The sequence below is a fragment of the Caenorhabditis remanei genome, chromosome V, assembly GCF_010183535.1.
Source record: "Caenorhabditis remanei strain PX506 chromosome V, whole genome shotgun sequence".
Lineage (NCBI taxonomy): Eukaryota > Metazoa > Nematoda > Chromadorea > Rhabditida > Rhabditidae > Caenorhabditis > Caenorhabditis remanei.
In genome coordinates this window covers 21,246,303-21,268,805 of record NC_071332.1, presented here as the reverse complement: position 1 = coordinate 21,268,805, position 22,503 = coordinate 21,246,303, and the positions used below count along the sequence as shown (strand labels likewise).

General features: G+C 39.4%; 5 protein-coding genes across 5 annotated transcripts; 2 read left to right on the top strand and 3 right to left on the bottom strand.

The window, feature by feature from the left end:
• Positions 1 to 3,360: 3,360 nt before the first annotated feature.
• On the bottom strand, positions 3,361 to 4,798 carry GCK72_021783 (uncharacterized protein; the record flags this gene model as incomplete). Its single annotated transcript, XM_053734492.1, has 4 exons — positions 3,361 to 3,423; positions 3,471 to 3,621; positions 3,718 to 4,660; positions 4,708 to 4,798. The coding sequence occupies 4 exons, from the start codon at positions 4,796 to 4,798 to the stop codon at positions 3,361 to 3,363; spliced, it is 1,248 nt and encodes a 415-aa protein (XP_053583405.1).
• A 2,844-nt stretch (positions 4,799 to 7,642) lies between these two features.
• Positions 7,643 to 9,439, bottom strand: GCK72_021782 (uncharacterized protein; the record flags this gene model as incomplete). The annotated part of the gene is made up of 2 exons (XM_003095971.2): positions 7,643 to 7,834; positions 9,278 to 9,439. 2 exons carry the CDS (start codon positions 9,437 to 9,439, stop codon positions 7,643 to 7,645), a joined length of 354 nt encoding a protein of 117 aa, XP_003096019.2.
• A 156-nt stretch (positions 9,440 to 9,595) lies between these two features.
• Positions 9,596 to 12,502, bottom strand: GCK72_021781 (uncharacterized protein; the record flags this gene model as incomplete). Its single annotated transcript, XM_003095972.2, has 5 exons — positions 9,596 to 9,832; positions 9,882 to 10,043; positions 10,836 to 11,620; positions 12,189 to 12,292; positions 12,345 to 12,502. The coding sequence occupies 5 exons, from the start codon at positions 12,500 to 12,502 to the stop codon at positions 9,596 to 9,598; spliced, it is 1,446 nt and encodes a 481-aa protein (XP_003096020.2).
• Positions 12,503 to 13,214: 712 nt separating this feature from the next.
• Positions 13,215 to 15,315, top strand: GCK72_021780 (uncharacterized protein; the record flags this gene model as incomplete). The annotated part of the gene is made up of 4 exons (XM_053734491.1): positions 13,215 to 13,218; positions 13,264 to 13,332; positions 13,382 to 14,594; positions 15,078 to 15,315. 4 exons carry the CDS (start codon positions 13,215 to 13,217, stop codon positions 15,313 to 15,315), a joined length of 1,524 nt encoding a protein of 507 aa, XP_053583404.1.
• Positions 15,316 to 21,985: 6,670 nt separating this feature from the next.
• GCK72_021779 (uncharacterized protein) lies at positions 21,986 to 22,349 on the top strand (the record flags this gene model as incomplete). The annotated part of the gene is made up of 2 exons (XM_003095946.2): positions 21,986 to 22,156; positions 22,209 to 22,349. 2 exons carry the CDS (start codon positions 21,986 to 21,988, stop codon positions 22,347 to 22,349), a joined length of 312 nt encoding a protein of 103 aa, XP_003095994.2.
• Positions 22,350 to 22,503: the final 154 nt, after the last annotated feature.

Here is a 22,503-nt window from a genome sequence, read left to right as displayed (position 1 = left end):
CGCGCCAGATAACCTCAAAATACAACAGAAGAAACGGTTTTTTTCAGCGTTTTTCAAACCTTTTGAACATTTCAAAATCTAATTTTCGGGAAAAACGCGGCAACGGCACGCCAGACACTCTAAATATTGCGTGTGGAGCTATTTTTCTAGAAAAAATAGTTTTCAAACTATTTTTGGGGCTGAAAACGCGCCAAAGTCACGCCATGGAAAAACGACTTACAACATTTTCCAGAAAGCAAATATCCAGATAATTGGGAGAGGGGACTAATAATAGATATTTCTAGAAGTGAAAATCAATAAATATAGGTGTCGGGTCGTGTGTGAAGAAAACAAAAACTGCTCGAAATGATGTGCACAGTCAGTAAAGTTGAAAAAGAGAACCCGAATGTATGAAATGTGATATCGGTGATATATCTGTCGGGGGTCGGGCCAGAACTGCACTTTTTTTTCTGTGAGACTGAATTTCTGATCTCAGGGGAGAGAGAGCAAGAATTGAAGCACAAAAATTCTGCTTAGTTTCAATTTTTGTTCTTATGTGAGAAGGCGGAAGTCTTACAAAATAAGCATTTTGAAATTTTGAAACACAATTTTTAATCCAGTCTAGATTTCATAACCATCCGCCTAGAGTATATCAGTTTGAAATTTTTTTAAAATGTTTTTAGAGGAAAGCTACCAGTTTTTACCAGAAAACAACGCAATTTCATACAAATTCAACTATTTCTAGGACCTTTTTACAACAAAATTAGACAAAAATCATTCTCTAAAAACTTTCCGCTTTCCTTATTTCGCTCAAGAGCAAAAAATATTGCGTCCTAGGTGCCCCAGACCAGTTGAAACCCTAAATTTTGAAAATCCCGTATTTTACATTAAAAGCGCGTCGAAAGTACGCCAGATATGCCAAAAATTGTCCCAAAACTCTTATTTTCAATCTAGATTTCTAATTTTCGAATTTTCTGTAATTTTTTGAATTTGTTTCGCGAAAAAGTCAAATTTTCGACTATGATTCAGAATTAGAGGAATTCTTTTAAAAAATTCTGAAAAATCATCAAAATGTTCAGATTTGCGATGAAAAATTGAAAACAAGCATGGTTGAAACCCTAAATTTTTGAAAATCCCGTATTTTACATTAAGAACGCGTCAAAGGTACGCCAGATATGCCAAAACTTGTCCCAAAACTCCTATTTTCAATCTAGAATTATCAAACAGGAAGAGGCGTCGAAGGCGCGCCAGAGTCAAAAGGTAGAACTTCAAAAACAGAATATGAAGTTTGTTAGCGCCCAAGGCACCCCAGCCTACCATGTTTCTCTATTTTCCATGGGAAGGCTTGAAAGCGCCAAAAACACGCCAGACAATCAAAAATTCTTTTTTTTTTTGGAAAACTTTTGCCTAAAAACTTACCGCTCTTTGGCAAAAAAGTTGGGCATATTTGAAGATTGAGACTCAAAATGAAAAATAAATCATATTTTTCATTTCATCTCATCAATTCACACCCACCCGTACCTCCAGGTGTTCACCACATTTCTTATTTCTCGAAATCATTTTTCAAAAAACAAAAAAACTCACACTTATCGCACTTTCTTAAGAAATCTTCAGCTTGGTTATTCCAGCGAAATTTCCATCGAAAATTTTCAAAAATCGAATAGAGGTCCGGGGGATCAAACAAAAATGTCTCCAGACTCTCCGAGGGGAACCAACTGCTCCTCTATCTCTATCTATCTTTCTCTGCGTCTCTCACTCTGGATATACTATTTTGTGGGTATTTTATCACTCTTTTATCCTTTGACCATTTGATTTTTGTTGAGTAGTGGGATAGGGGGATGAGGTTTGACGAGGGGGGTGTTCTCGGGGGCACAGAGATAAACAACATGTTCAGAAATGTTTTGACAAGGATACAATTTATTTGGGGAATAGTGGTATTAGAAATAAATAAATAAACGTATGAAATACCATAAATCCTCTAATAGAACGGCACCAACTTCAGCAGGCTATAACTTTTCTCAAAAAACTCCAATATTTTCAAAATGGTTGATTTGAAATCCATTTCAATGCCGCTCCATTAGAGGTTCTTGGAAAATCCAACATAGATCGAGTTACCGGTAAATCTTTAAAAACGGGAAAAACAATTGAGTACTAATGATTTCCTTTTTGATTGATTAACGTGAGAAATCCGGTAGGGGTAGCTTTTTCGACTTTCTGCTGGCACATTCTGAAATATTTTTAAAGTTAAATTTTGTAATCTTTGGGATATGCCTATTTTTTTAAGATTTGGTACGCATACCAAACAAGACTAGGACTACATTTTTGTAGTTGACAACTTTTTTGTAATACACTTCCCTGATGAGTTATAGCATAGTGAAGTAAGAAAGCGTGTGAGGTAGGTTGACTAGGAGAGCCTCCAGGGGGAAGACTGTCACATCGCCCGGTTTTGTCCCATCACCCCAGTTTTTGGTATGTATACTAAACAAAACATGGGCTACAATTTTGTAGTTGACAACTTTTTGTATGTCGTCTTCCTAGACAGTTATGAAGGGTCCAAGTTGGTCAGTGTATAGTTTCAGCCGTTTCAATACAAAATTTCGCGTTTAAAAGAAGCAAAACCACTGTTTTTGCTGAATTTCAGCCGATTTTTGTCATATTTTGACCGTTTCAATTGGATTTTTAGCTAATTTCAAAATCTGGCTGTTTCCAGCCAACTTTCAGCCGTTTTTATAAAAATTTCGCGTTTTTAAAGAAAATAAACATTTTAGCCAATTTTCAGTGAAATTTCGGTCATTTTCTTTAGATTCAGACTATTTCCAGCTGATTTGGACCATTTTTTAGCCGTTAACACCACTAAACAAAGTTGGGCTGTGTAATTTTACACTGACCAAAAAATTCAACATTTCATAACTTACCAGGGAGGTGCCCTACTAAAAAGTTGTCAACTACAAAAATGTAGCCTTAGTCTTGATTAGTATAGCCAGAAAACATGAAGACTGTTGGATTTTTCCGGAAGGCGTGACGGGATCTCAAACTCTTTGGTTAGTGTATTGTGTTTCACTGACCAAAGTTGGGTTTACACCTACCAACTTCAACCTTTCATAATTTATCAGGGAAATGTCCAATCAAAAAGTTGTCAAATACAAAAATGTAGCCCTGGTCTTGTTTAGTATACATTTCAAAAATTGTAGTAATAGGACAAAAATGGACGGCGTGACAGTTTTCCTCCTGAAAACTCTCCTGGACATCCTACCTCACACGCTCCCGTCTTTCACTTCGCCATAACTTATTAGGGAGGTGCCCTACAAAAAAGTGGTCAACTACAAAAATGTAGTCCTTGTCTTGTTTAGCATGCATAAGTTCTCACCTCTCTCCGCCACTCTACTTATCACCAAATACATCAGCGACACCGTCACAATGCCCAATGCCACCAGGATCAGCAGGCTCAATATGATATTAGTCCGAGTGAAGCACACTTCTGATGACGTCACCGTTCGAAGTTTTCTGGATTTGTCAGATGTTTTGTCGCCGAGTTCTGATTCTGGGAGGTCTTGCACGTTGACAGATGGCGCCGCTACATCAAAATCTGCCAGCAACTTGTTCTTATTCGATGCGACATCCCTCCGTATCAGTCGGTTCATTCTGAAATTTCCAACATACGAAATAAAACCCCTAGAAAACCAATTAGACTTACGTAGCCGCCGGAATCTTGCTCATTTTATCTTTTTCTTCTCCCACTTCTTCCTCCAACTCATCATCCAAAAGTCGCTATTGGTATAGTCGCTTGAGGAGAACTTTGCCGACTTCTGAAGTCTGGTGTCATTTGGAGGTCTTGGGAATCCAGGGGGTATGTTTTCATCGGACACTTTTCGGCTGGTCATGACGTCGAGAGATTCGGGTTTTCCAGAGGAAGAGGCCTTGCAAGTTGGAGTCACACACGGTGTCTCCGCCGACTCCTTCATCTCCACTCTTATCATACAACTGAAGAATACCGTCGGTTTATCCGCAAACTTGAACACACTCGACATCTGTCCAGCCTCCAGTTCATTCTCCTTATACTCCAACTCTTTCAGTATAAACGGGTCCAAGGAGCACCCCTGTTCATCGACCAACTTTTGTCCAAACCCTTGGCCGTCATCGACGACACACGAGTGGACGGTCATACAGTACATCTCCTTGTTGCTACCGTCGCAAAACCATTTATGGTAGACCTGGTCGCCTACTGTAGCGTGAGATAGCGGGGCGCCTGTGGAGCTCTCCATGAGGACCTCGTACTTGCACACGGGCGCCGAGGCTTCGTCTTGTTGTTGGATGCTTTGAGGGAGCTCGGATGCTGGCTGCATACTCACATCCAATGCGTTTGTCACTGTCCTTTCCGACTCGGTGTACTGGCACTGTACGTGATAACTCCGATCCGTCTGGGTTAGGAAGACAGGGTGGAACATCAATATGACAATTGTATCCAGTAAAATCCCTCTTGGATTCATCATTCGCTTCCGGCGGATCCCACAATCGGAATCCACCGGGATCACTATCTCAACTGAATTTGCCGTGGAATTCCCACGGATTCTGCATTCCGACTTGTGGAAGAATCCCTTGGCGTAGAGGTTCCCTAGGAATGGCTGCAGGGTTTTCATGGTGATACGAATGTGACGGATGTCGCAGATCACTTCGGGTTCTCCTGGAACACGTAATAGGTTTCATGAGAGAAGGGAGTTATGGACTTACCAACAATCCCATTTTGTATCCGTGGGACTTGAGCGGAATCCGTGAAGTGGTTGCATAGAATAACAGAAAATATAAGAAGAAAGGGTAGCATTCTGAAAAAAAGCTAAAGAATGAGGCATGAAGTTTAATGTAGCGGAATGACGGTCAGTTATCACGGTCAATAGAAAGGGGACGGAGAAAATCGGGACATTGTGTACCAACAAAGAGTTTTTTTTTAATATCCCGTCACGGCTTCCAGGAAAATCCAATCGCGCCAAAATTTTCAGGATAGACTAAACAAGACAAGTGCTACATAATTGTAGTCGACAACTTTTTTGCAGGAGCCCTCCCTGATAAGTTATGAAAGGTTGAATTTGGTCAGTGTAATATTGCACTGCCCAACTTCGGTCAGTGTAGCACTATACATTGACCAACTTCCACCCTTCATAACTGTCTAGACAGTAATCCTACAAAAAAGTTGTAAACTACAAAAATGTAGCCCTAGCTTTGTTTAATATACATATTAAAAACTGTAGTAATAGGACAAAAATGGGCGGTGTGACACTTGACACCCCCTTCCTCCTGAAGGCTCTCCTGGTTAGACTACCTCTCAGGCTCCCTTATTTCACTATGTCATAACTCCTCAGGGAAACGTCTCAGAAAAAAGTTGTTAATTACAAAAATGTAGCCCATGTTTCGTTTAGTATGCATAGCAAAAATAAATAAGTTGGGGGAATAGGGAAGGCTATGGCACTACTTGGCATTTTTCATGAAAAATTGAAAAACTGATCGATTTTTTTGGTTTTTTTTCCCATTTTTAGAACATATAAAACAGTGTCTCTACGAAATAAAATTTAACAAAATTGCATTTTTCAATCAATTTTCTAACAAAATTAGTAAATTGCTGGTCACCGTCAAGTAAAGCCACCGATCACCAAAAATATTATACCAATGCCAGAAATTTCTCGCCAAATCTTTTCAATTCCAAACACTCTACCCCCAAAACTTCATGCCAATTAGCTATATTACCACCTACTACTATGGCTAACTGACCGGATACTCGTTCTATTCCGTAACGACCTTCGAGACGACTTGGGTGCTAATTAAGGCTGGCGGATGATTTATTCATCACTACCGTCCCCCCCCTTTAGGTGGGGGACGGTAGTGGCTAGTTTTGAGGGTCTCGACAGGAAAAATTGGAAAAGAAGTTTATATATTTGGAAAGCTGAGGAAACAAGGATTCTGAATCAGTTTTCAGATTCTGGTAATGTCGAAAATGGAAGGAGTTACATAGCATACTGTAACTCAGTCAAATTTTGAGCGATCGGAAATTTGAAACCTGATTCAGAATCCTCATTTCCTTAGCTTTCTAGTCATAGTCGATTTTTTTGAATTTTAAATTTCTAAGGGTAATTTTAGACCAAAAATACAAAAAAATGAAGAAAAAGGCCAACTGGTAGGATTAGAAGAAAAGTGTCAAATAGACATCCGTCGGCAGGCAGCAGAGGAACGAAACTTTTTTATGGTCATCGGATTTGGATTAGTTCGGAGAAAAGGGGGGATGGCTTTGTACTTTTGGAATATCTGGGACAGAAAAAAATGGTGGCATAGTTTGGTGGTCTAGTGACTCGAAAATTGGGAAAAAAATGGCCTAGAAAATGAAGAAATTCCCAGAATTTTTTTGTGGCCTAGAATTCCGGAGAGGTGGCCTAGGAACCCCGAAAATTTCTCGAATGGCCTAGAAATGCAAGTTTTGGCTGCCTCGGTCGCAGCCTAAGAGTTTTGAGTATTTGGTTTCCTACGCCATCTATCAAGGATTCTAGGCCACTACTCAAAATTTGGGGTATTTGGATTTCTAGGTCATCTCAGAGGAGGGATTTTTTGTCATCATCCAAAATTCTGACTGTTTGGTTTTCTAGGCCATTTTTCTATGAATTCTAGGTCACAATCCGAAATCCTTGCGCATTTGGATTCAGAGATTCCAAACCACTATCTAAAACTCCGGGAGTTTTGGTTCCTAGGCAATATTTTTGGGATTTTAGGCCACAATTAGAAAATTACAGAGCTATGGTTTCCTTGACCATCTTAGAGGGGGTTCTAGGATACGATTCGAAACTCCGGAAATTTGTATTCTTAGGCCATCTCTTAGGAATTCTAGGTCACCAGGCAAAATTAAGGATGTTTGGGATCCTAGGCCATCTCCTAGGGATTCTAGGACACAATTCAAAATTACAGGGCTGAGGGTTTCTAGGCCAGGTCTCATAGATTATACCTCAATTTTTTAAAATTCCGGGTATTCGGGTTTCAAGGCTTCTAGGTCACTATCCAAACTACCGGGAGTTTGTATTCTTAGATCATCTATCAGGGATTCTAGGCCACAATTCAAAATTCTAGGAATACGAATTCCTAGGCCATATCTCAAAGATTATAAGCCCCCTCATAACTACTACAAGGTCAAAAACGAAAAGTAACAAAAGATAAGAAATGAAAAGGCGGCATGCCCATCACTACCACCAAAAAAACAGGAAACATGGGAACCAGCTAGCCAAGAAGACGACACGAAACGAACGGATAGTCGGAAAATGATACGCATAGAAAACGAATAAATGAAAGGAAACGAAGATGCTGCTAATGATGGCAAATGAAATGAATGATGACGTGAAACTAGGCGGATTGGAGGGCAATTAACACACGATTTCACTAATTAGGACGGCAGGCTTAGTTTCCTCTTAGTTTCCCGCTAGGATTTCTACAAGTGGCCATGTAATTAGTCGCCGTCCGGATGAGTTGTGCAATCGATGTACTTGAGGAAGGACATGTTGAAAAAAGTGAAATTATTTTATATGTAACAATTTTTCTGGAGTGGACATGTTTCCGGCGATCTCTGGTCTTTTTTCTTTAAGGGATTTTTCAATATAATGCTCATTATAACTTTATTCAGTGATCCAAGTAAAAATCACTTCTTCTTCTTAAAAACGATTTCATAATTCTCGCCGGTCTCGCCACCACAGACACCTGGGCATATGGAGTCTCTGACCGGGTAGAGAGCGGCGTAGAGAGGACGGTAGACCCAGCTCATAGCGGTCGTGAAGCCGGTGACACATTGGGCGAGTGGCAGGAAGGAGAAGTAGGCGGGGCAGTAGTTGTACTGAAATATTGGGATGTTGAAGGGATAGAGTTGGTCAGTGTAACTTTACACCATACTTGCAAACCGGGCCGACGGGTAACTCGCTTCAATCCCAATATTATGAGCTGAAAAATATGCCAAAATGTAGGTCTCAGCGAGTTCAATGTCCGTGACCTACTACAGGCCGGATGGCTATTCGTTAATGTGCCGCGGGCCGGGCTGGAAAAAGACTTTTTTGGCCATTTTCGCGTTTTTTGGCATTTTTCCCAGCCCCGTGGCATCATAGCAAATAGCCATCCGGCCCGTAGTGGGTCACGGACATTGAACTCGCTGAGACCTACATTTTGGCATATTTTTCAGCTCATAATATTGAGATTGAAGCGAGTTACCCGTCGGCCCAGTTTGCAAGTATGGTTTACACTGACCAAAAATTTTTAGGATTACAAATCCTGTATCTCGGTTTAGTTTTGACATATTAGAAATGTTTTTAATGATTAAAAATCCTTAAAACGTCAGCTTTTTAGTGATATAAGATTTTTTTGAAAATGTTCTAAAATATTGTTAACAGAGGGCATTTTCATTACTAGTAGTGTCTGATGTGTGAATTTTGACAGGCGCAGAAGCAAAAATAACAGATTAATTTATATGTCTAGAAAGCTAAAATTCTGCAAATGTCGAAAATGGAAGGAGTTACATAGCACACTGTAACTCAGTCCGATTTTGAGCGATCAGAAAATTGAAACCTGATTCAAAATCCTCATTTCCTGAGCTTCCTAGTAATATGAAAATGTGTTGGTGAATTTTTTGATTTCTGAGGGTAATTTAAGACAAAGTCTTGGGGATCAGTGTCCGACAGCTTGAAACTTTCATAACTCGGCACAAAGTTGACTTACAAAAAAAAGCAAAAAAATCTGAAAACTTATTCAGAATTGCCTTCAGAATTGCCTAAGAATTGTAAATGTACGCGTTATTTTTGGCTTATACGGTATTCTAGCACAAGCTCTATGAAAATGCGCTCTGCTGACAATATTTTCTAGCGAATTTCATATCACTGAAAAGCTGACGTTTTCAGGATTTTTAATACAGAATATTTGTCAGCTACAAAAATGATTTACATAAAATTTCCAACATTTTCGTAGTTTTTAACTTTTCGATAGCTTCGCCCCATTCTTCAGATATGAGGCATTAAATTCAGGGTAGCGAAAACTCTCTGCGTCTATTCCCGTTGCTCTCTCTCCCCTCCTGCAGGCCACCATCTTTAAAGGCGCGTATCTCAAAAGCGGGTGGAGCTATCAAAAAATGGTTAACTATGATAACGTAGCCCTGAAATTGGTCTACACAAATATGTACAAATGTTTAAGCAGTGACTAAAACTGACTTCGTGACGGGCTTTCAAAGTTAGCCAATTTTGAAGGTTAAGGAACTTTTAAAACATTTTTTAATCCCCACTAGACCCTCTCCTACCTGAAAATACATCTCGGTCACCGAGATCAACGTCTCCACATCATTCGGCAACACGACTCCATACACCAATTGCCCGCAGTAGTTACAGGTGTAGTTGTCATAAAATCCGGACGCATTTCCGATAAGGAATAGGAAGAAGATGGTTTTGAGGCAGCGGTTCATGTTTTAGAGACCTATGGAAAGGTAAGAGCTGGAAGGGGGTATAAGAGGGGAATCTCATAACAATAGGCGCGGTATTGATATGGAAATTTTTATTCTTCAATTTTCAAAAAAAAAATTTCTTTTGAAAATGTTTGAATATAACAATAAGAATGATCTTTACTCCTCCACCTTCACCACCCTCACAAACGGCGCCGGCTCCTCCGATGTCAAAAACGGGAATGGCAGATTTGTGAGCACTGTGATAACGCTCACGATAATAAAGAGCCGGGACCATCCAACAGTATCCCCTTCACTAGATGTCAGCCACCCCACTACAATCGGTGCTCCGAAATGGATCAAGTAGGCGCAGAAGGAGATGACGGTGATGGCGAAGTGGACGTGTTGACGGCAACGCTAAAATCAGATTTTTGTGTACAACAGAGCGCATTTACGATATCCCTACCAACTGAATACACTTGACATTTCCCACGATATTCAATCCGGACGAGGTGATAGCAAAGGTGTACGCAAATTGAGCAACTCGTCGATTTGATGTCATTGCCATGAGGACTAGCCCGAGGACGACACTAGCCTGGGAGACCACGGCGCAGAAAGTGAAGCGCGTCTGAAAAAGGGATACATCTTGAAAATGGGGGGAGCTATCAAAAAGTTGTCAACTACAAAATAATTTACAGAAAATTCTGCACATTTTTGTAGTTGACAACTTTTTGATAGCTTCACTTACTTTTGAGATACAACGTTTCAAAGTCTGAGAAAAGTGAACGAGAAAAATTATGTTCAAAGCATGAAAATACACGTTCAAACAGTTATAACTCAAAATCTGGAAAAGCTACTAGAATTTTGTCAACTACAAAAATAATCTGCAGGAAATTATGCATATTTTTGCAGTTTTCAACTTTTTGATAGCTCCGCTCATTCTTTAGATATGAGCCGTTAAAGTCAGGGTAGCGAAAAGAGAGACGCAGCGAAGGCAGACACTCTAGCTTCTCTGGGTCTCGACTCCCTCTAGAAGAAGCAGTTTATCTTTACAGGCGCATATCTTAAAAGTGGGCGGAGCTATCAAAAAATGGTGAACTATGAAAATCTAGACCTGAAACTGGTCTACACAAATATATACAAATATTTTAGTTGTGAATAAAACTGACTTTGTGACAAGTTTTCAAAGTTGGCCAATTTTATTTTTTTTATAATGAGCCGCCTATCTTTAAAGGCGTATAACTCAAAAATGGGCGGAGCTATCAAAAAGTCTTATACTACAAAAATATAGGAAATTTTATGTAAATTATTTTTGTAGTTGACAAAATTTTAGTATGTTCCTCAGATTTTGAGTTATAATTCTTTGAAGACTTTTTTTTTCTTGTTTCGAACCTGTTTTTCTCCGTTTTTTCCAGCTCACCTTCTCCGACAAATGATCCATCTTATCCGAAATCCGTCCCGCCGCAAACTTCACAACAGCACTCAATATAAACGGCAACGCTGTCGCGAAGCCCGTCTCCTTCACATCAAAATGGAGTACATCTTTCAAATAAGTGGGTCCATACAAAGTGAGTATAGTAAACCCAAAATTGCCACCGAAAACCGAAAGCCACGCGGCAAGAACAGTGACGTCACTACATATTGCCCAATAGGGGACACCCTCTTGGACGGGCGTCTCCAATTTGCCACTTTCGATTCGTTTCAATTCCTTCTCCGACACATTTCGATGAATCCTAGGAGAATCTGTGTAGAAAGTGAAGAAAATTGTGTAGATCAAAAGAGTGGCCGCGCCGAATATGTAGTAAATGGATCGCCATCCGAGATATGGAGTCTCACAAAGAATTCCAGAGATGGGCATACAAATTATCATGCTTAACTGGAAGGCGCACGACAGGATGGCTAGAAATGTGCCGGTCTCGTTGCGGGGCGCCCAGACTCCTGGGATCACACCGACCACGGTGAACAAGATGGAGATCCCTAATCCTTGAAGTACCCGACACAATATTACGGCGTAGTAGTTGAAATCGGCGGCTAGCGGGAAAAATATGGAGCCGACGGCTGAAATGACACCGGAGACTGTGAGAACCACGCGGATACCGAGGGCATCGATAAGGGGGACCGAGGGGATGAGGCCTATGACTGCGCCGATGGCTGTGGAGGAGAAGATGAAGGATTTGTGAGTGGGAGATGACATCCAGTGGGAGTCTGGAACGATTATATTGAAATTTAAGTATGTTAATCGTGATCAGCTCGTCAAGACGGTTCGAATGAGTATAATCATGGCATGGTTGGGTCCCACCACGAAACTACGGTGTGCGCCTTTAAAAGTGATTACTGTAGTTTTCGTGGTGAGACCCAACTTGCTTCAACCCATGGCATGATTATACTCATTTAAAGCGTCTTGACGAGCTGATCACGTCTAACAAACTTAAATTTCAATCCAAGCAGAAATTAGAAAAAACACGATAATTTTAATTTTTTGAATTTCTGAATTATAAAGTGTCACGTTTCTCTAATTGCTGCTTAGATTTTTTAAATTTAAGTTTGTTGGGCGTGATCAGCTCGTCAAGACGCTTTGAATGAGTATAATTATGAAATGGTTTGATGCAAGTTGGGTCCCACCACGAAACTACGGTATGCACCTTTAAAAGTGACTACTGTAATTTTCGTGGTGAGACCCAACTTGCTTCAAACCATGCCATGATTATACTCATTCGACGCGTCTTGACGAGCTGATTTTGAATATTTGGGTTTCTAGGCAGTCTGGACTCACCACTCCGATTCAGCGCCTGATGTCTCTCCACCAAGTCGCCCATACAAATCACAGTGAAATTAAATGTGATCGAGTTCATTTGTGGTAGAGTTAGACATAATAACCTGGAATTTTTATTTTTATGTGATCTGTCATTCTCAGTAACCAGGAACTTACAGTAACACCATAATATACAAGCGAGTTTTGTGACCGAATACGAATTTCGAAACTTTTCGTTTTTTCTTCTTCTTCTCATACTCATAGATGACGTCTTCTTCTGGATTAGAATCGGGAGAAATCGATAGCTGGGAAAATGAAGAAGAAGACGATGACATTCTCGGTAGACGAATGTAGGAGAATGCCATTTTTATTTATATTTATTTTTTCTCGGTGGAGAAAAAATTTTGGGAACAATTGAAAATGTTTTGAATTGTTTGTACAATATATGTACAATTGTTGGGGAGAACGGGCCGTGCACACTTACACCCTTTTATTACTGTGAAAAGTGGAAAAACGGAGAAAAATAGGTTCGAAACAAGAAAAAATACATTGGGTGTCTTCAAACAGTTATAACTCGAAATCTGAAAAAGCCACTAAAATTTCGTCAACTACCAAAATAATCTACATAAAATTTCCTACATTTTTGTAGTTTGAAACTTTTTGATAGCTCCGCCCATTCTTGAGATATAACGCTTTAAAGTCAGAAGACAAACACTCTAGCTTCTCTGCGTCTCGTCTCCCCCAATCTTTAAAGGCGCATATCTCAAAAGTGGGCGGAGCTATCAAAAAATGATTAACTATGAAAATGTAGCCCTGCAATTGGTCTACACAAATATATACAAATATTTTAGCTATAACTAAAACTGACTTAGTGACAGACTCTCAAACTTAAAATATCATCTTTATTTTTTCAAAAATTAATTTTTTGATTGAGTCACGTCAATATAAAACCGTGCCCTATATCTATTTTTGAGAATTTTCTAAAAACAAATTTTAGCTGTTTTTCAGTTTCAGTTCCAATTTGGAAATTCCAAATAATTCCGCACAATGTGTAAGTTTTTATCATTCTTTGGGCCAAAATGCTTCAATTTTCCAGATATAATCACTGCAATCTTCGTAACAATCATCAGCACCATCACATCATCAGGTGCCCGGGATGTTAATGGTAAGCAACCGTGCTCTATTGGTACCAGTTCATCCAAAAAAATTTCCAGACACCTGGTCCATCTCCGTGGATCGAATGCGTATGATAGCTAGGATCACCAATGGGATATACCTTCAGAGAGGATTGATAGATGGCACTATTCCTGTAGATGAGCTCATAGCGGAGCTATTGGGTATTCAGTCGGTAGATCAAATGTTGAAAGTGGACACCAGGAAGGTTATTAGGGTGTTTGAAAGGTTGAACAGCACCAATGACACCTCTCTCAAAGATCTTCATCTCATGATCACCCTGCTAACCCAAACACCTACAGTACCCCTTGCCATCAAACACTCCTTAGGGTTCCCCAATGGCTACCGAGACCTGTTGACTCTCCAGGAGGATTTCAAGGATCCATGGATTCTGGAGGTCGTGCGCACCAGATCCCTATCGTATTCCATGGCAAAGCTAGAGAAATTGGGGATTGCGTTGAAGAATATTAGTTGGATGTTGGAAGTGACAAAGGAGGAGAGGGAGATGTTGAGTGCGCTGGTGAAGAACCCTCCGGAATTCAAAGCGCCGCTTAGTAAACTGGTCGTTACTGGTCTCCAGATCACCTCGAACTTCCAAGAGGCTCAAAATGCTCTTAGAGCTCTCCGCAACATTTTATTCTCTATGAAACACTCGAGAAGTCTAGAATCAGATGCTTTAACTCACTTACTGGACCCATTCCGTCATTCAGAGGTACTAGGTCTAGCTACTCAAGGTGTTGTGTCAATGAAGCAAGTACTCGATAAAAAATCCAGATTTCAAGAGGTCATCCCTTATTTGGAAGTCGTCAAAGAGAAAATTCGGAATAGCTCTTTGTCCCAGAAGGATCTTAGCAACCTGAAGGCTCTGGCAGCGCTTCAGACCTCTCTGGAAGCTATGTATCAGTCACTGGAGACTTGGAGGGATAGCTTAACTGATTCCAACTCATCTACCCTCAACAACTACACCACACTATTCGAAAATGCCAAAAATGTCACTGGGATCCCGCTGAACTTCACTGAAATCTCCGATTCCCTTGATCAGCTTATCCAGGAGACTTCAAATGAGACTACTAGAGAACAGCTGGAAGATCTGGAAGCAGTTGTCAATGAAATGAACACAATTGGATTGAACTTTTCGAAATACTCGAAAAATTTCGAGGAGACAAATGAAACGATGCAAGCACTGAATCTGTTCTTTGAGAGTTATGAGAGCAAAGTGTACGAACCGATTTTGGCAAGCAGGAATAGTGATTAGTGAGTTTTTGAATGTATGGATGGATAGAGAAGGGGATGCGCTACATTTTTGTAGTTGACCTTTTTTCGATAGCTCCGCCCACTTTTGAGATATGCACCTTTAAAGATGAGACAAAACCGAAGGAAACACACTGAAAAGTAGGTACCTGTCTTTAAACAGTTATAATTCAAAATCTACAAAAGCTACTAAAATTTTGTCAACTACTAAAATAATCTACATGAAATTTCCTACTTTTTCGTAGTTTTAAACCTTTTGCTGGCTCCGCCCATTTTTGAGATTTAGCGTTTCAAAGTCAGACACTCTAGCTTCACTGCGTCTCGACTCCCCCTTACGGAATGAACCGCTCATCTTTAAAGGCGCATATCTCAAAAGTGGGCGGAGCTATCAAAAAACGGTCAACTACAAAAATGTAGCCCGAGACTTTTTATATACATCCATATACAGTTTTCTTATTTTCCGGTTACCAAAATATATTTTTTCAGCACTGTCATGTTCAGCCTTATTGGAGTAGGTGTGGCGATGTTCATTATCGTCTTCATACTGGGATTGTGCTATTTGTGGAGAGCGGATAAGGAGATTAAGATGGATGAGGAGAAACAGAAAAAGAAGAATAAGAAATCGATAAACGGAGCGAGTAGATCAAATTCAGAAGTGTCACCGTTGACGGCAGGGGTCTCCAGTGGAAGTAAGACAACGACGTCGAGTTCGACAACGGGATAAGAAGAAATTGAATTTTAAAATTGAGAAAAGTTAAATAAAGTGTTTAAAAATGTGAAAAATGATTGAATAAAAATGTGGAAAAATTAAAGCATTTTTAAAACATTGTCGTGATGTTAATTTTAATTTTTTATGTAAAATTTTTATATAGGTGTACAGAACAGGTTTATAGTTATATTTTCATAGTTTGCCATTTTTTGATAGCTCCGCCCACTTTTGAGATATGCGTCTTTAAAGTCGCCGAAGGGTGAGACGAGACGCAGAGAAGCGAGAGCAGCTGCCTTCTCTGCGTCTCCTTTCTCGCGACTCTGATTTTGAAACGTTGTATCTCAAGAATGGGCGGAGCTATCAAAAAGTGGGCAATTTCAAAAATATAGGAAATTTTATGTAGATTATTTTGGTAGTTGACAAAATTTCAGTAGCTTTTTCAGATTTTGAGTTATAACTGTTTGAAGTCATCACACCCAACGAGTTTTTTCTTGTTTTGAACCGTAATAAAAGAACTTTTTGTAAGCATTGCACATTGTAAGACTTTAAAAGAAGGGAGACGCAGACATTCAGACACTCTAGCTTTTCTGCGTCTCCTCTCTCTTTTGCCTCATCATCGGAATGCCCGCCCAACTTTGACCGTGTATATCTCAAAAGTGGGCGGAGATATCAAAAAGTTGTCAACTACAAAAATGTAGCCCTTGTCTTGTATAATATTCATACCAAAAATCAGGGTAGTAGCGTTGTACCTGAAACTGTGACGGGATCTCAAGTACAGTTTCTAATGAAAATCGGTCCCCTTTTATAAATTGACAGTTGCCGCTCGGTCCCCCTCGGTCTGTTCTTGACAGATTGCTTATTTTCTTATTTTCCTCTTTTCTTCTTCATTCTTATCGCCTTCCCACCATCTCTCCTCCATAACTAATTACATATACAACTGACACCTCCCCCTCCGTTCCGTTGTTGACCCAAATACTATTTTTTATATTTTATTTTATGTACAAGATGAAATCCAACGCCCCTATGTGTCTCAAAAGATGTTTGGTTTTTGTTTTATTTTAGAATATTGCCTTCTCGACGAGAAAGAACCAAAAAAAGAAATAAATGGTGTCTCGAATTTCCTGCTCTGCACCCCCTTTTTCTATTTCAATTGAGCAAATTGCTATGTGTTTTGACAGCCCCTTTGACTTTTTATGTATTTTGTTTTACCCAGATTGGATATGGTTGCGAAACGTCCCCCCCCCCCCCCATTGTTTTTGTGCACACCACCGGAAGTGTTTTTCTAATTAGACACTGGACCAGGACACCCCAGGGGGACACCCCAGGGTGTCTTATTAGAATTTGTGTGAGAGGTGCAGTTATTAGTCGACTTGGGTGAAAAATTCCTTTTTTTCCCAAGAATTGTTTTTGGGAATCGAATTTTTTTCGTCTCATTCAAACCGCGATTTCTCTAAATTTTGTAAATGAAAATGTCTGAAAATTTGCTGAAATACTAAAGAAGACATGCTGAACAAGAATATCACAAAATTAATCTAAGTTGATAGTGCTGCTTTGGAGATATAGGGGTTCGAAGTAGGTGTAAACTTAAAGGAAGCAGTGGGTGGTCGCTATGGCTTAAGTTGTGATTTCTTGATTTCTCCACCGCTAAAAATCTCTGAAAATCGGCTGTAATACCAAACAAGGCATTTTATATTCAAATATTACAGTATTTTATCAACTATCCGCAACTATTTTAGCTTATATCCCTCATCAAGGTTAACTACGCGATGCTACTTTGCACTAAGCCAGCAGAAATTAGAAATTTACATTTATTCAATTTTCTTAAACATTTCTTTGTCAAATCGTCCGAAAATTGGCTGAAATACCAAACAAGATATGCTGAACAAGAATATCACAAAATTATAATAGATTTGCAATTCTGACTCAGGAGATATGGTGGTTAACATGGTGGTTAACCGTGGAGGACCTACTCTGTGATGTTAGAACAGCGTGCACCCGGTTGTAAACGTATTTTCTCCAAACTTTTCCGTCGAATTATCTGAAAATTAATTTAATGAGGCATTTCAAACAAGAATAACACACAATTTTTTAAAATGTGTTACCAGTTTTTGAGATTCTGAGAGAAAAACGGTAATAGCGAAAATCATGATTTTTGTGAAATTTTGAAATTTTTCGCAGGAACTCAAAACCAGTAATACCAACCTGGACTAATTTTGTGATATTCTTGTTTACCATGTCTTCTTTAGTATTTCAGCTAATTTTCAGACGTTTCCACTTCTAAATTCCAAAGAAACTTCGATTTTAACGATGCGCCTGGTCTCTTCTAACCATAGTGCCCACTTCAAACTGCCATATCTCAAAAGCATCACTATTAACCTAGACTAAATTTGTGATATTCTTGTTCACCATATCTTCTTTAGTATTTCAGCCAAGTTTCAGACATTTTCAGACATTTCCAGCAGCAAATTTTAGAACTAATCTTGATAAGCCTAGCTAGACCGGATCCCAGCCGATTTTTTTGGATTTTTTCCGTTCTTTTGGCTACCCGATACTAAAAGCACTAAAAGTAAGTACCCAGTGGTGTGTAGCAATATAAGAATTGAGTATATGTGTGGATCCACCCCAACTCTTCACACTAGATCCGAGTGTGTAAAGTGATTCCTACTACTCTCACCCACTTCTCCCCCTCCGGAACCCTCAATTTCAATTCTTAGTGTGTATCGAATATATATTCGGTTTCCCCCTCTTTTATTATTATTTTTAAATTTTCAGGGGGAAGTTAGAAGCCACTTTCCAGGAGGTCCCCGTATATCAAATTTCTTAAAATTTTCCCTTCCTGGATTTATGATTTATTAGACATTTTCAAATTCTCTATATTTTAGTATGTATAAGTATACAATTTTTATTCCGTCATTTTCCCTTGAAGTACTAAATAGTGGGCTATCAAGTTACCCCCCCCCCCCCACCTTATACTCCGTGAGAACTTTCCCTCCTCCTCTCTCCCCAAATTCCCCGCACATTCCTATACGCCCTTCGTACCCTTATCGCTCGCCGGCTTCCGTGGCGCAATAGGCAGCGCGTTCGGCTGTTAACCGAAAGGTTGGTGGTTCGAGCCCACCCGGGAGTGAAACTTTTTTTGCTTCTCTTTTCGCAGCGGAGGGAATTAATTTGACCGCTCCGGAGGGTCCCTTGGGGCGTTTTTGCCGTTTTGCACAAACATAAAGGGTGATGTGACAGAAGTATTTGTCACACATAATTTGCATATTCCCCCCCCCCTTTCTTCTTGCTCCCTCAAGCTGCCTTCTTGCACCCTTTTTGGAGGACGTGTTTATTCAAAAAGAACAGACCTTCGATCTTTAGATCCGTTTTATAGAATTTGAAAAGTTTATAGGTCATTTCAGACTGGAAGAATACATTTTTGATAACTTTGGTCAAAAATAACGGGAGAAGAGGATAGGTGATTCAGAATAGGTATCCGTTCTTGTTAAGGCTATAGCTCTCCAGGATGGGGTTGTAGAAAAAAGTTGTCAACTGCAAAAATGTAACCCTGCTTTTTGTCTATTTAATGGTACAAGCTTTGTAAAAGTTGAACCATATTTGACTTCACACCAACCATTTGATCGGGCACCTTAACTACTACTTGTAGATACACCTTGTTTTTGCCATCCCATAACTTTTTAGGTTCGGCTCTTATAAAAAAGTTGTAAACTACAAAAATATAGTTCTAGTCTTGTTCTATTCAAAAAACCCAAATTTTCAAGAATCGAACCGCAAGCAACTTCAGACCACTTAGTCAAAGTTGGCCGATTTTCTCTAATTTTCGAAAAGTTTTTTTCGGAGTTTATTGTAACAGATAACCAAAACCAGGAGTTCTCGTTTGTAGCTTTACTATTAAAGTCGTTATTTTTTAAGCTAAGAATCTGCGTCAAAACTGCAAAAGGGCGGAGCTAACGACTCCGCCCCCTTTTTTCTCCCGCCCGTTTGAAGAGTGAAGAGTCTCTTACACCCATTTTACCACCACGCATCACTAATTGCCTCAAATCGTCTCCATCTTATATTTTTTCTTCTTCCCTCCTCCTTGGGTTAAGCAGACAGATGGGCGGTCTGGTCTCTCTTTATGACTTTAGCTCTTTCTCTCACTTGCAAAAGCTGTGTGAACGGCGGCGTTTTTGCAGCAGAATAAAGGAAATCTAAGAAGAAAAAGAGAGGGAGAGTGTCCAAATTTCGTTATTTTTGTTGTTTACACGACGCTCGGACACAACTTTTTTGACCCCCCAATGTCGTTTGATCTGTGCTGTTGGGGGCGGCTGGACACACTTTTTTTTATACATGTCTCTTGGATTAAGTTTAGCACCAGCAGCTGCACAGCTCTGTGATAGCAACAAAGTGATAAATGTTTAGTGTCCCCCTTTTCATTGTGTCCCAACCCATTTCTATTAAAAATGCATCGTCTTTTCGTCTTCTTTTCGGGTTTCTTTCCACTCATTCTTTATTACTTTCTCTGCGTCTTATGGTCTCCTACACTATTTTTTTGTGGGGAAAGAAAATGCAACATTTCTTGGAATTGGGGAGTTCTTTGGGGTTGAGTTTTTGGGGTTATGAAACTTTCCGCATAAAATTGAAGTTATACGATCAGAAATCTGAAATGATAACTTCTAAAATGTTGTAACTCACTCGATTTTTGACAAATCTGAAATCTAACAACAGATTTGGAATTTTCATAGTTTCAGCTTTCTTTTAATATAATTTTTGTTTAACTTATTGTAAATCGTGGTAAAGTTCTGAAGCTCCTCCGTATACAAGTAGTCTCAACTGGAAAAGTTGTATCTCGGTTCATTTTTGACCAATTTAAAATCTAAAAACGGATTCGAAATTCTCATAATACTAGCTTTGTACTCATATAAATTTTGTGTGAAGAATTTTGAGTCTTGGTATGTTTTTGAGCGTCTAAACGAGGCTAAGTCGTACTTTCTCCAAATTGTTTTTTATTGAAAATGGTCATATTAACTCTGTTGTACGATGTTTAATCATTCTGAATTTAATATATTCTTATAGAACAAGTCTAGGGCTCCATTTTTGTAGTTGACAACTTGTTTGTATGACACCTTCCTAGACAGTTATGAAGGGTTGAGCTTGGTCAGTGTATAGTGTTACACTGACTAAAGTTGGGCAGTGTAAGTTTACACTGACAAACTTCAATCTTTCATAACTCATCAGGGAGGGCTCCAACTGAAAAATTGTCAACTACAAAAATGTAGCCCTAGTCTCGTTTAGTACACACAAAATAACTTAAATTAACCGGATTAGCAATACACCATTACCGCCGGACCCTGCGCTGCCTATGAGCCTCTAGTCCCACCTCTCAACTGTCATAACTCAAAAGTGGGCGGAGCTACCAAAAAGAGGTCAACTACAAAAATATAGCTCAGTTCTTGTTTAGTATACATACAAAAAACTAGGGTAGTAGCGTTCTACCTGGAGCTGTGACGCGATCTCAAATATATATGCACACTTAAATTGAGGGTAGTGGGTTACCGTGACGGGCTCTCAAAATCTCTCAAATAAACACCAATTTTAATCATAATTTTTCTTCTAGAAGTCACTTTCCCTTCCTTCACCCCCTAACCAATACTCATAACACACAACAGCATAATAATAAGAATAACAACTCAGAATAATAATCCGTTGTTTTTCCACTCACTCCTTCCCCCCTTCTATGACCCGCGAGGCGCCAAAAATAAACAAATTTGTGCCACTTTTTTCCGTCAAAGAAGTGTGTGTATATCTTCTCTTCTTTAAAAGGGAGCTCCCTTCGCCTAATTAGCTCAATTTCCTGTGTCTTCGTCTTCCTTCTTCGGCGGCTCCCCCCCTCTTGGTATCGTTTTTCGTTATTCTCCATTCTCATTTTTTTCCACTGACTCAGATTCGAACGAGAAATGCAAAAATTCAGAGATTCTCATCTATTTCCAATCTTCATTCAGTGATTTATGGTATTGGGCTCCTTTCTTTTTGGACTCTTTTCCATTCCCATCTTATTTTATTTCATTTCTATTCTTTTTGGTCGGAAGGCGCTTGGAACTGCAGGAGCTCTCAGAATTTCTTTAAAACCCCTTCCAGATAGCTAAAATCTGACAATGGATTTAGAATCCTCAGCATTCTAGGCGTATACGATTTTTCAGCATACCGTCTTTGTTTTTTATCTTAAAATACCTTACCCTGAAAAACCACATGCTGATATTTTTCTGACCCTTATGAGTCGATTCTTCTGGAAATTGGAAAATATATTGAATAAATATGTCAAGATTTTACAATTTTTGTTCATTTCCGACTTCTCATATTGATATTCCTGAGTTTACACTACAATCTAGAAAGCATACCGCAATGTTCTTGTTTTTTTTCGAATTTTTTCGAATATCTGAAAATCACTGTAATTCAGCTATGAGACCCGAAAAACTTATACAACCAAAACCACCGGATTCTGAAAATATGAGTTTTATGGGTCTCGTAGCGAAACTGACTGGGTTACTGTAGTTTTAGTGATTTCTGGTATCCCACGTCCATTGAAACTGGCAAAATCTTGTTCAGTTTTTTCTTTAGTCCTGCATGACATTTTGAGCCGTAAATTTTAGAAAAATCTCCGTTTTCCTGTTTCTTTCCACAAATCTCCAATTTCTAGACGCAAACCATGACCACTGTCACCTGTTCGCCAAGCCTCGCCGACATCCGTGCTCTCCAAGCGGATAATCTCGACCGTCTCCGTGACTCTCTTCAACAGATCAACATCCGCGATGTCGTTCCACTTCTTGTCGCCAGAAATGTTCTCAGATCTTATGAAATGGGCGCGTTGTATGCAAAGGTATAGAATTTCTGTGATTGTATTCATGATTCATAATTGATATGGATTGCAGGGCTCCGACGAGCAAGTCGATGCACTCATCGATCTTCTAAAGACAAAGAATCACTGGGTTGGACCACTCACCGATGCACTCATCAGAAATGGAAAGGCACCGATTGCCAAGATTCTTCTCGAACTTCAGAATGGAAAATGATCAATTTTTGTTGATTTTTCTTTAACTATTGCACATTCCCTTCCTAATAAATCTGATGTTTGCACTTTGATTTTTTGAATTAGTTCTTTGTGATCAATTATGTATATTCAACTAATTAGAATATGCAAATCGTTATCTATAAAACTAGTGGAAT